A 16738-nucleotide genomic window follows, 5' to 3' on the forward strand; every position below is an offset into this window, starting at 1 on the left:
GGCTAAGGCTTTCGGGGCGCAGAGTTCTTTATTTTATTATTAGGACTGCAAGGAGATCCACGCGCCCTCCTCAATTATAGCTTACGTTTGGGCAAATACAAAAAACTTGTAAACGTATTAGGTAGTGACGTAGAACGTTATTTGTACGCGTACATTAATCTCCATTGTTCTTCTACTGAACCTTGGATTTACTCATACCACCCCTTTCCTTGGGTAAGTATTTGATAAGCCATTTGCCACGAGGCCATGGCCATGGCCATTTGCCCTCTGCTTTTGGGGACTGTCAACTTTGTCAACTTTGTAAACATGCCATTAGGTGTCAATCATAATTGTATCTTGCTGTGATTTGTTAGCATTCCCATGGAATCATCGTGCATCATTAGAAGTTGTGGACCTAAGGAGCAGGGCACTAGCCAGCCCCTTAGCGAATATTTGCCGCTGACACTGCCTTTATCGTGCAACACTTCACAGAGGGGCACTCCGATATTAAGTGTTCATACGTTAACAAACGCAGTACTTGCAGGCCTGTTAAAATTGCGAAGCCCACTAATGCCAACAGGTGCATCAGCCCTAGACAAAAATGTCCAATATGGGATTGATGAGGGCTGAACATCAAACCCACTACGTCTTTACGTAGACGCTTCAACCACATACCACTGCTTATTTCTTTAACATGAAAATTGGTGTTTACTTTTTTGTTTTCCGACTACAAAGTGAGATTATTTTTTTAAAAATAAACTATATTTCAAACTTGCTGCGTGTAACACGAAAGGCTGTAGGAAGGTTTTTTCCTAACACAATACAATTTAGATACATGTATGTACAAACATTGCAAAATATACCTGCACTTAAGGAAGCACAACATAAGCACTGTTTTTGTAATTCTGAAGTGTAGTAGAAGCAAAGATTTTGAATATGATCAAAACAAATCATGATACTTTACTTGATGTGCAAATTATAATTATTAGCTAAAACCTGATGTCCACACATTTTCGTTTTGTGTGCTGTCTAGTTTTAGCAGTAAAACTGTACATTTATGAACATTTAGTGGCCATTTCAATGAAAAATGTGCTGTCTGTAAATGACCGTGCACTGCCCCATCATGAATCATTAATATATATGCAACAGAACAGTTTGCGCCAAAATGCACCACTGATTACATTCCACACACTTACCTGCTGAATGGTCGTGACTCACTTGCTGCACTTGTTCTTTCTGTGGCGCTTGGATTGTGTTGTACTTACATTTACTGCTGTCCAACCAGTATGCATGAGTGTGTGTTTGGAATGTTGGAATGCATGATGACTGTGTGGAATGTTGGTGTGCCTGGTGGACTGGAGGAATGACAGTTGGAGAGAGTGGGCTGAGCAGCAAAGATGCAGCTCCTGGTGGGGCTACGAATTATCCATGAACTAACTTTACCATCTAATCTACTTGTAACTACCATCCTGTAACATGCCTAATAATCATCTACATTGGTTTACACTCGGCTACCATCCATCATTTCAACAGATTCCTATGACTTCTGTGATGTAACGTTGATGGCAGCACTCCCACCTGAAAATTGTTCCAGCACCACTGGTTCTTTACCTCTGATGCAGGTTTTAAGATCCAGAAACTGCTAAGCCAAAGTCAAAACGTACTCCTTCCTGCTTGAACGTTTTCTCAGGGCATTTGTGTTCCAATGCAGAGCATGAAATTGCAATTTTGCTTTGCTAATCTATTTAATTGCCATAATTGAGGTATTGAGTCTCTCATAACCTAGTTCTGTGAGTGGAAATGCATAATGTTAACAAAAAATAGCATGCTCTGCCTTCTCTTGCAGTTCCTTTGTTCTAGAATGACTACGTTTATCTGTCGATTTATCTATCTTCTATCTTTCATTACATGCATGTATGTTTAGATTCATTTAACGTGAAATGTTTATTTAAAATAGTGTATTTGTAATATTAGCTTATGAAAAATGTAGCACAAGCCATTGTGTTTTGCTGTTAAACCAGACAGAGAAGTGGACAGTCATGCAGTGGTTACATGCACAACGTATAACTAGGTATCCTGGGCTCAGGTGTCAGCTTCCCACTTGAACAAATTATTTTAATTTACTCGGCCCCCCCTTTTCATGACTGATCGGTTTGAGAGCACTTGAACTAAGTCAGTTCAGGATATGCAATATACAAAAGCCATAATTTTATACGTTATACCAGACAATAATTTTGCTCCATGAATAATAACAACTGGGCATGTGTACAGTTGATATAAGAAACTGACATAACTTGCTTCACTAATTGAAACGTCTTCAGTACATTTTAGGTGGGGCTAGAATGTTTCCAGGATATGAAAACTATTACTTTTAATACATGTAATTCGATGCAGAGGTACGACCTAATGTACTAAAGTAAATCACACATTTTACAGAAATAACTTTTAAAGACATTTTAAACAGTCTTTATCTTATTTTTACTTGACGTTTTTGGAACGACTTACATGGAAGTTCTTATGATGGCTCAGCTCATACTTTGGCTCTTAGGCTAAGCCACACCCCAGGATTACTGCTGTCTCAGCTCACTATGAATTTGCTGGCTTATACACCTGTAGAGTCAGTGTACCACATCCAACGAGTATATTTTTATTAAAACCATAGGAAGATACGCTGCCTTGCCAGGGCTTCACGAAGGTGTGCCTCCTGTGAGTTATCAGGGTGCTGTCCTAGTGCTGTTTGCTTTAAAGCTTTAGTATACTGTCTCTTGCAAGTCTGCAATTGTACCACTTGCTTTATGTTGTCAGCAATGTTTATTGAAAGTAGACTGGCTGGCTGCATGGGGCACTCTGCTATCTGCACATCATTTGCTGTGGGCTTTTTCACACCCACAGGCCATCAACACGTTGCTTATTTTGTGTCTTCAGAACTACCACTTCTGCAAGTCATCAGTTGTACTGCTTGTTATTGGTTTTGGTCACCAGTGCACCATTTGTAGTAAATATTCATTGCGCCTCATGCAGTCATCAGTGTGTTGAAAGTAGTCAGTGCAGGACAACAAATGTTGATAGTGGGATGAGACCAGGGTGGCATGAGGAGACCAGGTGGAGGGATTGTGTGGCTAGGTGCCACTGGTCTCCTGGTAGAAGGGAGCCTCATAATGTTCCTTCTCGTGCCGCAATGCTTTATGTTTGGGAGGACACAATGCCTACACTGTAAGCCTGTTTTGTTTTTGGTTTGAATCCTCTGTTTCCTTGATTGGTTTCATGTGAAAAATCGAATAAAAAGATTTTTCAGAAAGTAGTCAGTGCGCTGCATGCAGATGATCACGTTTACATAGCATGTGTGTTATCTACAGGCTGATTGTTACAACTTTTCTCTGTTATATTGTAGGTCCCATCGTTCAAGGTCTTCCTGGAATTGCTAGTCCTCAATAAGTGTTGTGCAACGTTCAAGAGAATAACAACAACATGCCACGCATTGATAACGACATAAAGCTGGACTTCAAGGATGTGCTACTGCGACCTAAACGCAGCACTCTCAAGTCGCGTAGTGAGGTACAGATTCTTGACAATCAAAGATTTTACTGAAGGACATATTGCACCTAATGTTGTACATATATTGGATCAGTTCTTCGCTCAGCCTTAGGAGTTCTCTCAAAAAGATATAAAGTTCTTAACAACTTGCTTAAGATATCCCATGGCTGTTGATTGTGATTAAGAGAAGGAAAATATTATTTTTTGATTTTGAAAGGGAGAGCGTGTAGATAGGTTGTATGTTAGAGGTATGACTGGATGAAGATTGCATGACAAGTTGAAATAGATAAATCACAGAATGTATTAGTGGATTTTTAGGATGGTATAAGGTGCAAATGTTTATGAAATGTAATTAAATGTATAACATATAAAAAACTGATTTTGATATGCAAATATAAAATAAAAGAATTTGATTGATTTCAGACAGAAAAAGTAGTCTATAGGACACATTGTTTTAGGTCAATTTGTCCTTTCAAAAACTATAGTGGAATTTAGCGGCAGTGTTGTATAGTACATATATTGGATGGGCACTTGACTTGTGCCCAAACCATTGATCTGTTTAAAGACGTACTGGGTACATCTTTTTTGTGATGCATCAGTAAGGCCGTTAATATGCACAGTTGGGTACTGGTGTTGATGACACAAAAAACGTATTAAAGTTACTAGGCTTATTTCCTTTGTAGTAATAAAAGTCTGAAGTCTTTTTTTTAAATAAAAGAATTGCACAATCGAATTATTGTGAGTGATACACACGCAGCCTGAGCGAGACAAGAGTAAGCCTTGAGTATTCAACCCTACTATTTGAAATGAACTGAAAGGGGGTTTTTAGGAGATTCAGAACTCAAGGGCGCACTGCCTCAGTTTTTACGTTACAGTATGTGATGTAGATGGTTGGTGTGTAGTGCGTGAAGAGCAGGCGGAAAACACCCTTAACCGTCTAAAAAAGTCAAAAGACTAGGCAAAATTACAAAGCTATGCTCTCGCAACTACAATAAGTTATCACAGATAAAGTACAATGATAGATGAAAATTAATGAACAGAAGCAGATTCTTTTGTGTGTTTCTTGTCACAGCAAGATGTTGGTTTATTTTCTCCAGACTTGAGGAATGTCACAAATAGCCGACACGTGTTTCGTCGTGTACAGTTGAGTCAACACGACTCTTCAGGGCTTAAAGTTCAACTCCAAATGTATGGGTTGAAATTAGTCTGGACCTCGTGGTTGCGTTCACTATGTTAGTCAGAATCAGATTTGTGACTGGTATGGAAGTGTATATCCAATAGGGTCACGTGCAAGAAGCACTTTATCTCGTTAAGTTCCGCCTTATTGGTAGGTGATAGTCTTCGAGTATTTAGCACTCTGAATACGGGTGCGTATCAGGCGGAAGCCGGGAGGGGATCCATCCGTTGTGCTGCTTTAAGGGAACGGGTGCGTCTCCTCTGTGGCGGTGTGCCGTGGTATGGTATCCCTCCTCTGGTAGTTCCCGGTGGTTGTCTCTCGTGTACGAACCTATGCACAATCGAATTATTGTGAGTGATACACACGCAGCCTGAGCGAGACAAGAGTAAGCCTTGAGTATTCAACCCCACTACTCACTGAAAGTCAAAGCCTAAATAAAGGCCCTTGGCATTTCAGTGAGCTTGCAGTAGTATCTAGTTACTGAGATTATGTAGCTAGTGGCAGTACTTTCAACAGTGGTTTGCCTATGTCCCTCTAAATTTGCGCATGTTCCGGAGAATTGGCTTGACCGATACATTAATAATTTGGAGCCTGTGTGGGATGACAGTCAATTTATGTTTTTTAACAAGTGAGCTAATAATGGGATCTGCATAGTAAAGCAATGGTTTCGTGTCATCAATTGCTTTTCTAATGGCTTTTGGTGTAATGGGAGTGAACATGTCCTGTAGGGATCACTGACTAAATATCGAGGGACAAAATATAGACTACCCAAAATATAGATTCCAAAATATCGACAGACAAAATATCGAATTCCTATCTACAAACAGGTAAGTACCAAAATATCGAACCCAAAAATATCGTTTAAAAATATATACTTTGTAAAAATATCGAATTTCTTAAAAATAATGTAAAATTAAAAAAATATTAAAAATAAATAGCTAAAATATACTTAAAAATACTTAAATTACCTTAAAATTATTAAATAATTAATTTCACTTATAAAAAAACCATACAATCATATATGTTAAAACATATATATATATGTATATATATATATATATATATATATATATATATATATATATATATATATATATATATTAACATAATATTAATAAAAAATACACAATATTATTACCGTAGGATAGCGGGAGTGTAAAAATTACTATTCCCACTCCTGGAAGTGCAACAGTAGGGAAAGCGTTGGATAGCGTAGGGGTAAAAATTACTATTCCCACTTCAGAGAGTGCAACAGTAGGGAAAGCGTTGGATAGCGTAGGGGTGAAAATTACTATTCCCACTCCAGAGAGTGCAACAGTAGGGAAAGCGTTGGATAGCCTAGGGGTAAAAATTACTATTCCCACTCCAGAGAGTGCAACAGTAGGGAAAGCGTTGGATAGCGTAGGGGTAAAAATTACTATTCCCACTCCAGAGAGTGCAGCAGTAGGGAAAGCATTGGATAGCGTAGGGGTAAAAATTACTATTCCCACTCCAGAGAGTGCAACAGTAGGGAAAGCGTTGGATAGCGTAGGGGTAAAGATTACAATTCCCACTCCAGAGAGTCCAACAGTAGGAAAGGCGTTGGATAGCGTAGGGGTAAAAATTACTATTCCCACTCCAGAGAGGGCAACAGTAGGGAATACCTTGGATAGCGTAGGGGTAAAAATTACTATTTTCACACCAGAGAGTGCAACAGTAGGGAAAACGTTGGATAGCATAGGGTAAAAAGTACTATTCCCACGCCAGTGAGTGCAACAGTAGGGAAAGCGTTGGATAGCATAGGGGTAAATTTTACTATTGCCACTCTACTGAAAATAAATTAATATAATTCACATAATTTTCAATTAATCAATTAATACAAATTAATTACCAATTAAGAATTAATTAATTACCAATTAAAAATTAATTAACAATGTATTCAAAAAAATTAACAATAAATTAACATATTTAATTAATTATAATTAAATTACTTCCCACCCTATTCCCCTATAAACCCACAACCCGCTACAGAAAACAAATTAATATTATTCACATAATTATCAATTAATAAAAGTTAATTATCAATTAAGAATTAATTACCAATAAAAAATAATTAACAATTTATTCAAAATAGATACCAATAAATTAATTGACATATTTAATTAATTATAATTAAATTTCTTCCCACCCTAGGTCTCGCCTTTGGGACCTTATAAGTGTTTAGCCAGAGATATTTGGAATACTTTGCTCATGTACAAAGCCTTTTTATATCAAATCAATGAGCTCAACCGTAATGTTTTAACAAATGTGAACTCAAAAGTATGGATCACTGAATTGTTATAGGCTGAATTTTATATGAATACCCACAATTTTTCGAATGTGATTGCTGGCTTAATACTGCAACTTGGCTTGAAATAAACTCCAACAACGTAACCACGTCCTATACAACCAATCCTAATACTACTAATTGTACCATCACGCAAAGCATCAATAACATACAGTTATCAATGTGATACTCTAAAAAAGTACAGAGATGATTATATAAAACACTCCAACGCAGCCAACCACAATGCTTGCACCTGGAAAACGTAGGAAATATTAATGAAACCAATTAAACACACTTGACTGAACACTCATGCACATTACACATCATTCTAATTCCAAAATAAAACTGATACAAGCGCATCTAATAATGCCAAGCGCAAAGACCAAACCCAACATTCACGGACCCAACAGAACACTTTTAGCCAGACATTACCGAACTTTAACACAGGAGTACAAGATTAGCTGCCAGGCTATGGCTAATCATCACAACAGGATAACAAAAAATACTCATGGGTTATTCAATAAGACACAAAATCGGAATGTAAAGACTAAAATAATTGCGAGCAAACACCCATACATAACAGGGCCACAAAGCGATCGTTCATCATAGAAAGTAAAAACTTCACAGCGTAATAAGCACCAAGGGAATCAGACATACAACATGCACCAAGGACCTGGGCCAAACACACCCCACGGCAGACTCCCAGTCACATTTCTCAACACATCAATACTCTTTTTAATCTCCACTCTGGTCAATGAGAAAGCCAAGCACAGGGGTGGACGCACAGCCCTGGCCGCTAGGAAGCCATGCCATGCTCTCCAAATTCTGATAACATATCATAAATATGAAATAATTTGATTTCAAAAGGTTGCAGATTTGTTTTCTGATCAACCAACAACAAAAATGGTAGATTGTCTGCAGTTAATTGGCTACCATGCAGTTGAATGACGCCAGTATCAAGAAAACGTAACTACAAATATTTTGCAGAGTTGGGATAACCGTGGGGTTACGCCGTTGTGCCGTCCTGTCCACGTAAGAGCTTGTGCAGTATACTGGACTGCTATCTACAGGAATTCGATGCAGCCCCATCCTTTCCATGCCAACAGCTACGCACAGTCAAACACAATTTACTGTGAACTAGTGCAATACCATCAGCTATTAGTACCGAAGGAGCACATTCTCACCGGTGACCATAATATTGGGAGCCTTCTGGAAACCGTTAGACTCCACCATGTCACGTCCAGTTATTCAACTCCTGTACAACACGCGTAGGCACAGAGTAGCCCTAACTATGACGAAAGAGGACCATACAAACCAAGAGTGTGCTTTAGGGCATCAACTAACGTTAAGGTGGCCTGGCAGCTGCCTGCAGCCAATGTTGTGAGCTCTCCCGTCTCCTTTCACTGCTATCGCGTTCATAGGTCGCTCTTTGCTTGTAACATTATATATCAGGAAGTCACAACTCTTAACAAGCGAAAGCACGGCGCATTGTGTGTTACCTGACCCGCGAGGAATGCAGATGTCACCCTGCACGCCGCTGCTAGCTCCAGAGAGCAAAACGCAGTGGGAATAAACATTAAAAAAGAAGGTGGGACATGCACCCGCCTTTAGCCATTTGCCTGCTTTCATTAGTGAAAGACACACGCAAAAGCCAATTCTATTTGTGGGAGGAGTCAGACCCACATGGAGTAGTATAGAGTACTTACAAGAAGCCTCGCAGATCAGCGCATGGGCGCTGCTGGCAGAGGCTCGACCTCTAAATCCATAAAATGCATGTATGAGATAAAGAATTGAATGTGTGTAGGTTGCGTGTATTTTTCAGATAGTCCCTCATACATTGCCATGCAAACACTTCGTATACAATAGAATGATATACAAAACAGCCAATAGCATGTGGTGAGGGGTAATAGTCTTCTTAGTGGAGCCAAAGCCCACTCGATGTGTATTTTAAAGAATTGGTAACATTATGCATTGCAGATAAAAGTGCTACCAAGCCAGACCTAAACTGTACAAGAACTGGTACAACATGCATTTAAATGATAAATGGTAAGCCTCCTGAGCTACCAATGGTTATTAACAGCCTCCACTGACATAAATCACCTCGACTCACGATCTATGGGGAACTTTACAAATTTCAAACATGTCTTGCACAGTATTGGAAAATATAAATAAATATATAAATGTAACACTCGCCAGTGTATCCCATTTAAAAATTAAGGAACACAGGCCAGTCAAACCCCCTCATTTTAACCTCAACACGATAAAGCTCTCAATGGTGAGGCCCATAATACCATCAAAATATACAACACACCATTATATAATAATTACAATCACAGGAATAAAACTACAGGAAAGGTGACAATATATGAAGAGCTGCACTGGCAGTGGGATGTAATGATACAGTATTTTAAGTAGAGATTGACAATCCCCACATTCCAGAAAGCAGTACAGTGAAAAGTGATGTTTGCACCTGTACACATTAATTTGCTGATACCCCTTAAGTAGACAAGGAAAACAAAGAGTCTCAGATGTTTCCCCCACCAGGGTCCGCTAACCGGCAAGGACCCCCCGGACATGTGAATGCTGACATATCATTTTGTTAATCTGATATAGAAATAGGCGAGGGTAAAAGGCAGGCTGGATTGGGGAAAATGGCTCAAGCAGTGTTAATCTGCGGCTCTTTCATCATTCACAAGACTCACATCTGCTCCTTCATGGTATGCTGATATGAAATTTCAACAGCATTGTCTTCTCAGTAGCAATTATCTACCTCGGTCAGGAAAACCATTTCAAATTTCAGGTTCCGGTGTAAACTAAACATAAAACCAAGAACATGAAAATTCCGAATCATAATAGCTTTCATGGTGTGCTGTGGAATCTGTAGGCAGCCAATCCCACAAGCACACCTGTGAGCCAATCCCTTGAATCAAGAAAGATATTCAAAGGCACATTTCAAGAGGCTTGAGGAAAATAAGTACAAATAAAATGACAAAAAATGAAAATGAAAAACAGGAACACCAGGTAAACAGTCTAGCAGTATTGGGGAGTAGGACAAGGAATCTGCCAAAGATGTTCTCAATTGTTCATGTCCCTCTATATCTTTGCAAGTGCTTATCCATGCACTCTCCTGGAGTTGTGAAAACAGTATTGCCCATCCCCCCCATCTCTGGATACATTAGGAGCACCAGCTACTGTTGGTTCAGAGTATGGTGATTATTCTGGATATGGGAAAGAGGTTACTAGATATTACTGGATCCAATATGGATTAATGCTCAATAACCGTAGCAGAGTCCAGGGAGTTAAAGTACCCTGTGACCCAGGGCCATTCTCCTAAAATATTTTGTAGCCATAGTAATGTATATTATTTAGTGTGTACTGTTTCACACCCATTGGGACACCAGTATGCTCTGAAGCAATAAATAAAACAAATGTAGGCCTTAGTCTGTGCAAACACTGGCTGTCACTAATTAATGGACATTTTAACCCATCAGCAAAGCCATCGACCTGCAGCTGTCAACACGAAATACCACTCACCCACTGATCTCAACCCAAAACACATTGACACAGTATGGGTATTGGTTGCCAAATAACCCAGGGCTTTTAAGAAGAGCCCATCCCATCATCCCCAAAGTCATGACCTTCAGCCACACCCAGGGTGACTGGCCAGTGCCCACTAGTTGTTTGTGTCCCAATCCAGGAGTGTCAGCAAGCAACTTGCATATGGACCATGCTCAGTGAAATATTTTTCTAAGATGGCAAGCAGCTTTGTACCCGCCACCGTGGCCACCTGATACCTGGGGTGTACACAAATAAAGGTATTAACAGCTTTACTTTGAAAACTGGAGAGCACACTAATGTCAGACATCGTTATTTGGCACAGGTTTACAGAGAGCTGGATCTGCTGATCTCGGTCACAAGTGTAATATGGATTGGTTTACTAGATCATCAGGTTACTTCATGAGCCTGCAAGTCTTAAATGTTACTAAACGTACAGTTTCTGCTTCATATACCCCATCACAGGTGGAGCTTACCCGGTCCTACACCTTCCTGAATTCAAAGCAGTCATACAATGGTATACCCATCATAGCTGCCAACATGGACACAGTAGGCACATTCGAGATGGCAAAAGCCCTTTGCAAGGTAAAGCTTTGTTTTCTACGACAGGATGCAGATTGAATGTCAGTCTCATTTGCCTACACAGTCATTGGGTGCCAGGCAGCAGTGTCTTAAGATACCTCTGTTTTCTTTCCACAGTTCTCTCTGTTCACAGCAATTCACAAACATTACTCTGTTGAGCAGTGGAAGGAGTTTGCTGTCAAGAACCCTGACTGCCTGCAGGTGAGCGTCAAACTAAAGGTATCCTGTGATCACTAAACCAGATTCATTTTAAGCTATAGAGCTTGACCGAACAGGAGGTTCAAACTCGCCATTCTATACAAGGGACATGTCAGATGAAGGCTTTCTATCCCCGGGAGCTGACAAACTGTGTAAAGCAGGGTTGGGGTTGGCAATTGGCTCTTCCGACTCTAGTTTTTAATTCTTTTGAGGACTGTGAATTTGCACTGTAATTCTAGCTGGGTGTGCGCCCCATAGAGTAGCTAAGCCCCTGTTAGCCGGTATGTTGCCCTGTGATAGTGGAACTGGAGCTCTTTTACCCGATGACAATCCTGCCTGATTATTTTAAGGGTTGTCTGGGTGAGAAGCTGGGGTAGCTAGCATTCTGCATACTTCCCGCTCCGGACAATATGTGTGTCTGAGAGTCCTGTGTACTCTTAAAAGCTAGTCTTCCTAACCATAACTGTCAGCATGTTGCAGCCTCTTAAAAGCTAGTCTTCCCAACCATGTCTTTTCTCCTGTCAGCATGTTGCGGCCTCTGAAAAGCTAGTCTTCCTAACCATGGCTTTTCTCCTGTCAGCATGTTGCAGCCTTTTAAAAGCTAGTCTTCCTAACCATGGCTCTTCTAGTGTCAGCATGTTGCGGCCTCTGAAAATCTAGTCTTCCTAACCATGGCTTTTCTCCTGTTAGCATGTTGCAGCCTCTGAATTACTAGTCTTCCTAACCATGTGTTTTCTCGTGTCAGCATGTTGCGGCCTCTGAAAAGCTAGTCTTCCTAACCATGACTTTTCTCGTGTCAGCATGTTGCAGTCTCTTAAAAGCTAGTCTTCCTAACCATGGCTTTTCTAGTGTCAGCATGTTGCGGCCTCTGAAAAGCTAGTCTTCCTAACCATGGCTTTTCTCCTGTCAGCATGATGCGCCTCTGAATTGCTAGTCTTCCTAACCATGGCTTTTCTCCTATCAGCATGTTGCGGCCTCTGAAAAGCTAGGCTTCCTAACCATGGCTTTTCTCATGTCCGCATGTTGCAGCCTCTTAAAAGTTAGTCTTCCTAACCATGGCTTTTCTCCTGTCAGCAAGTTGCGGCCTCTGAAATGCTAGTCTTCCTAACCATAGCTTTTTTCGTGTCAGCATGTTGCGGCCTCTTAAAAGCTAGTCTTCCTAACCATGGCTTTTCTCCTGTCGGCGTGTTGCGGCCTCTGTAAAGCTAGTCTTCCTGCCATGGTTTTTCTTGTGTCAGCATGATGCGGCCTCTTAAAAGCTAGTCTTCCTAACCATGGCTTTTCTCGTGTCAGCATGTTGCGGCCTCTGAAAAGCTAGTCTTCCTAACTATGGCTTTTCTACTGTCAGCATGTTGCGACCTCTTTAAAAAAAGCTAGTCTTCCTAACCATGGCTTTTCTCCTGTCAGCATGTTGCAGCCTCTGAAAAGCTATTCTTCCTAACCATGGCTTTTCTCGTGTCAGCATGTCGCGGCCTCTTAAAAGCTAGTCTTCCTAACCATGGCTTTTCTTGTGTCATCATGTTGCAGCCTTTTAAAAGCTAGTCTTCCTAAACATGGCTTTTCTCCTGTCAGCATGTTGCAGCCTCTTAAAAGCTTGTCTTCCTAACCATGGCTTTTCTCCTGTCAGCGTGTTGCGGCCTCTGAAAAGCTAGTCTTCTTCACCATGGCTTTTCTCGTGTCAGCATGTTGCGGCCTCTTAAAAGCTAGTCTTCCTAACCATGGCATTTCTCCTGTCAGCATGTTGCGGCCTCTAAAAAGCTAGTCTTCCTAACTATGGCTTTTCTCCTGTCAGCATGTTGCGACCTCTTAAAAAAAAGCTAGTCTTCCTAACCATGGCTTTTCTCCTGTCAGCATGTTGCGGCCTCTGAAAAGCTAGTCTTCCTAACCATGGCTTTTCTCGTGTCAGCATGTCGCGGCCTCTTAAAAGCTAGTCTTCTTAACCATGGCTTTTCTTGTGTCAGCATGTTGCAGCCTTTTAAATGCTAGTCTTCCTAACCATGGCTTTTCTCCTGTCAGCATGTTGCAGCCTCTTAAAAGCTTGTCTTCCTAACCATGGCTTTTCTCCTGTCAACATGTTGTGGCCTCTGAAAAGCTAGTCTTCCTAACCATGGCTTTTCTCGTATCAGAATCATGTGGCCTCTTAAAAGCTAGTCTTCCTACCCATGGCTTTTCTCATGTCAGCATGTTGCAGCCTCTTAAAAGCTAGTCTTCCTAACCATGGCTTTTCTTGTGTCAGCATGTTGCAGCCTTTTAAAAGCTAGTCTTCCTAACCATGGCTTTTCTCCTGTCAGCCTGTCGCGGCCTCTGAAAAGCTAGCCTTCCTAACCATGGCTTTTCTCCTGTCAGCATGTGGCGGCCTCTTAAAGGCTAGTCTTCCTAACCATGGCTTTTCTCCTGTCAGCATATCGCGGCCTCTTAAAAACTAGTCTTCCTAACCATGGCTTTTCTCCTGTCAGCATATCGCAACCTCTTAAAAACTAGTCTTACTAACCATGGCTTTTCTCCTGTCAGCATTTTGCGGCCTCTTAAAAGCTAGTCTTCCTAACCATGGCTTTTCTCGTGTCAGCATGTTGTGGCCTCTTAAAAGATAGTCTTCCTAACCATGGCTTTTCTCCTGTCAGCATGTTGCGGCCTCTTAAAAGCTAGTCTTCCTAACCATGGCTTTTCTCCTGTCAGCATGTTGTGGCCTCTTAAAAGCTAGTCTTCCTAACCATGGCTTTTCTCCTGTCAGCATGTCGCGGCCTCTTAAAAGCTAGTCTTCCTAACCATGGCTTTTCTCCTGTCAGCATGTCGTGGCTTCTTAAAAGCTAGTCTTCCTAACCATGGCTTTTCTCCTGTCAGCCTGTCGCGGCCTCTGAAAAGCTAGTCTTCCTAACCATAGCTTTTCTCCTGTCAGCATGTTGGGGCCTCTTAAAAGCTAGTCTTCCTAACCATGGCTTTTCTCCTGTCAGCATGTTGCGGCCTCTTAAAAGCTAGTCTTCCTAACCATGGATTTTCTCCTGTCAGCATGTCACGGCCTCTTAAAAGCTAGTCTTCCTAACCATGGCTTTTCTCCTGTCAGCATGTCGTGGCCTCTTAAAAGCTAGTCTTCCTAACCATGGCTTTTCTTGTATCAGAATGATGTGGCCTCTTAAAAGCTAGTCTTCCAACCCATGGCTTTTCTCGTATCAGAATGATGTGGCCTCTTAAAAGCTAGTCTTCCTACCCATGGCTTTTCTCATGTCAGCATGTTGCAGCCTCTTAAAAGCTAGTCTTCCTAACCATGGCTTTTCTTGTGTCAGCATGTTGCAGCCTTTTAAAAGCTAGTCTTCCTAACCATGGCTTTTCTCCTGTCAGCCTGTCGCGGCCTCTGAAAAGCTAGTCTTCCTAACCATGGCTTTTCTCCTGTCAGCATGTGGCGGCCTCTTAAAAGCTAGTCTTCCTAACCATGGCTTTTCTCCTGTCAGCATATCGCGGCCTCTTAAAAACTAGTCTTCCTAACCATGGCTTTTCTCCTGTCAGCATGTTGCGGCCTCTTAAAAGCTAGTCTTCCTAACCATGGCTTTTCTCCTGTCAGCAGGTTGCGGCCTCTGAAAAGCTAGTCTTCCTAACCATGGCTTTTCTCCTGTCAGCATTTTGCGGCCTCTTAAAAGCTAGTCTTCCTAACCATGGCTTTTCTCGTGTCAGCATGTTGTGGCCTCTTAAAAGATAGTCTTCCTAACCATGGCTTTTCTCCTGTCAGCATGTTGCGGCCTCTTAAAAGCTAGTCTTCCTTACCATGGCTTTTCTCCTGTCAGCATGTTGTGGCCTCTTAAAAGCTAGTCTTCCTAACCATGGCTTTTCTCCTGTCAGCATGTCACGGCCTCTTAAATGCTAGTCTTCCTAACCATGGCTTTTCTCCTGTCAGCATGTCGCGGCCTCTTAAAAGCTAGTCTTCCTAACCATGGCTTTTCTCCTGTCAGCATGTCGTGGCCTCTTAAAAACTAGTCTTCCCAACCATGGCTTTTCTCCTGTCAGCATGTCGCGTCCTCTTAAAAGCTAGTCTTCCTAACCATGGCTTTTCTCCTGTCAGCCTGTCGCGGCCTCTGAAAAGCTAGTCTTCCTAACCATAGCTTTTCTCCTGTCAGCATGTTGCGGCCTCTAAAAAGCTAGTCTTCCTAACCATGGCTTTTCTCCTGTCAGCATGTTGCGGCCTCTTAAAAGCTAGTCTTCCTAACCATGGCTTTTCTCCTGTCAGCATGTCACGGCCTCTTAAAAGCTAGTCTTCCTAGCCATGGCTTTTCTCCTGTCAGCATGTCGCGGCCTCTTAAAAGCTAGTCTTCCTAACCATGGCTTTTCTCCTGTCAGCATGTCGTGGCCTCTTAAAAGCTAATCTTCCTAACCATGGCTTTTCTCCTTTCAGCATGTTGCGGCTTCTTAAAAGCTAGTCTTCCTAACCATGGCTTTTCTCCTTTCAGCATGTTGCGGCTTCTTAAAAGCTAGTCTTCCTAACCATGGCTTTTCTCTTGTCAGCATGTCGCGGCCAGCTCGGGCACGGGGCAGGCAGATTTTGAGCAGCTGGAACGGATCTTGGAGGCCATCCCACAGGTGCGATACATCTGCCTGGACGTGGCCAACGGCTACTCTGAGCACTTTGTGCAGCATGTGAAGGACGTCCGTGCAAGATTCCCGCACCACACCATCATGGTAAGTAAGACTCATTTCTCCCTCTCTGAATACACTGTAAACATTGTCCCTGTGCCCTTTCTTGGTGAGCGCTTTCTTACAGTCCTCTGTCAAAATGATTTTCCTTTTCAATGAATTTTGCATTCTTCTAAATGCCTCTAGTGAGATGTTTTTGCCTTGACATCTCAATCCCATGGCAGACCACGATGGTGACTCCTCCATATTTTAGCTCTAACAGTCATTCAGTGTAAGGGTCCACTCTTCAGCATCTTTGTACCATGGCTGCCCCTTTGAACCCGTAGTCCCCTCTTCATCTTCCGCAGTTGTTTTGCGCGTTGTGTTTTTGCGCATATCAGTATGTTTTGCAGGCAAAATAACACTTCAGAAATAGCGTAGTATGTAAAAACACTTAAAATAATGCAATCTATATTAAAACATCGAAATGTAGAGAGCTCTATTGAAGAAGTTAGAGATGCTGCGTGCAATAAAACCTGCTACAGGCCTGCTGCCATCATCATTTCACTGCATAATCCACAACCTCTGTCTGGACTCTGCTGCCTTCTCCTCTGCACATGTCGAGCTCTGTTATAGAACACTGAAAAAGGCAGAGGCGGAGGGAAAAACGTGCAGGATTTTACACCTTGCTTCTCCTATGGCTCACTCACATTGTTGCTGCTGTGCAGAAGCCATGACAATCCGAGCTGGGAAAGGAGGGGACAGGAACTCCAAACACTCCAGTGTCTCCCTCTCGAAATAAAGTGAAA

General features: G+C 41.7%; 1 protein-coding gene across 3 annotated transcripts in view; it reads left to right on the top strand.

The window, feature by feature from the left end:
* The window catches only part of GMPR2 (guanosine monophosphate reductase 2), a 320471-nt gene that overhangs the window by 98518 nt on the left and 205215 nt on the right, over positions 1–16738 (top strand). For all 3 annotated transcript variants that reach the window (XM_086923734.1, XM_086923733.1, XM_086923735.1), the window contains 4 exons: positions 3371–3534; positions 11016–11135; positions 11250–11333; positions 15822–15995. In XM_086923734.1, the coding sequence (XP_086779860.1) occupies positions 3448–3534; positions 11016–11135; positions 11250–11333; positions 15822–15995 (465 nt within the window). In that variant the 5' untranslated portion in view covers positions 3371–3447. The remainder of the gene's footprint in view (positions 1–3370; positions 3535–11015; positions 11136–11249; positions 11334–15821; positions 15996–16738) is intronic.

Source organism: Lissotriton vulgaris, chromosome 5, assembly GCF_964263255.1.
Source record: "Lissotriton vulgaris chromosome 5, aLisVul1.2, whole genome shotgun sequence".
NCBI classification, from domain to species: Eukaryota; Metazoa; Chordata; class Amphibia; order Caudata; family Salamandridae; genus Lissotriton; species Lissotriton vulgaris.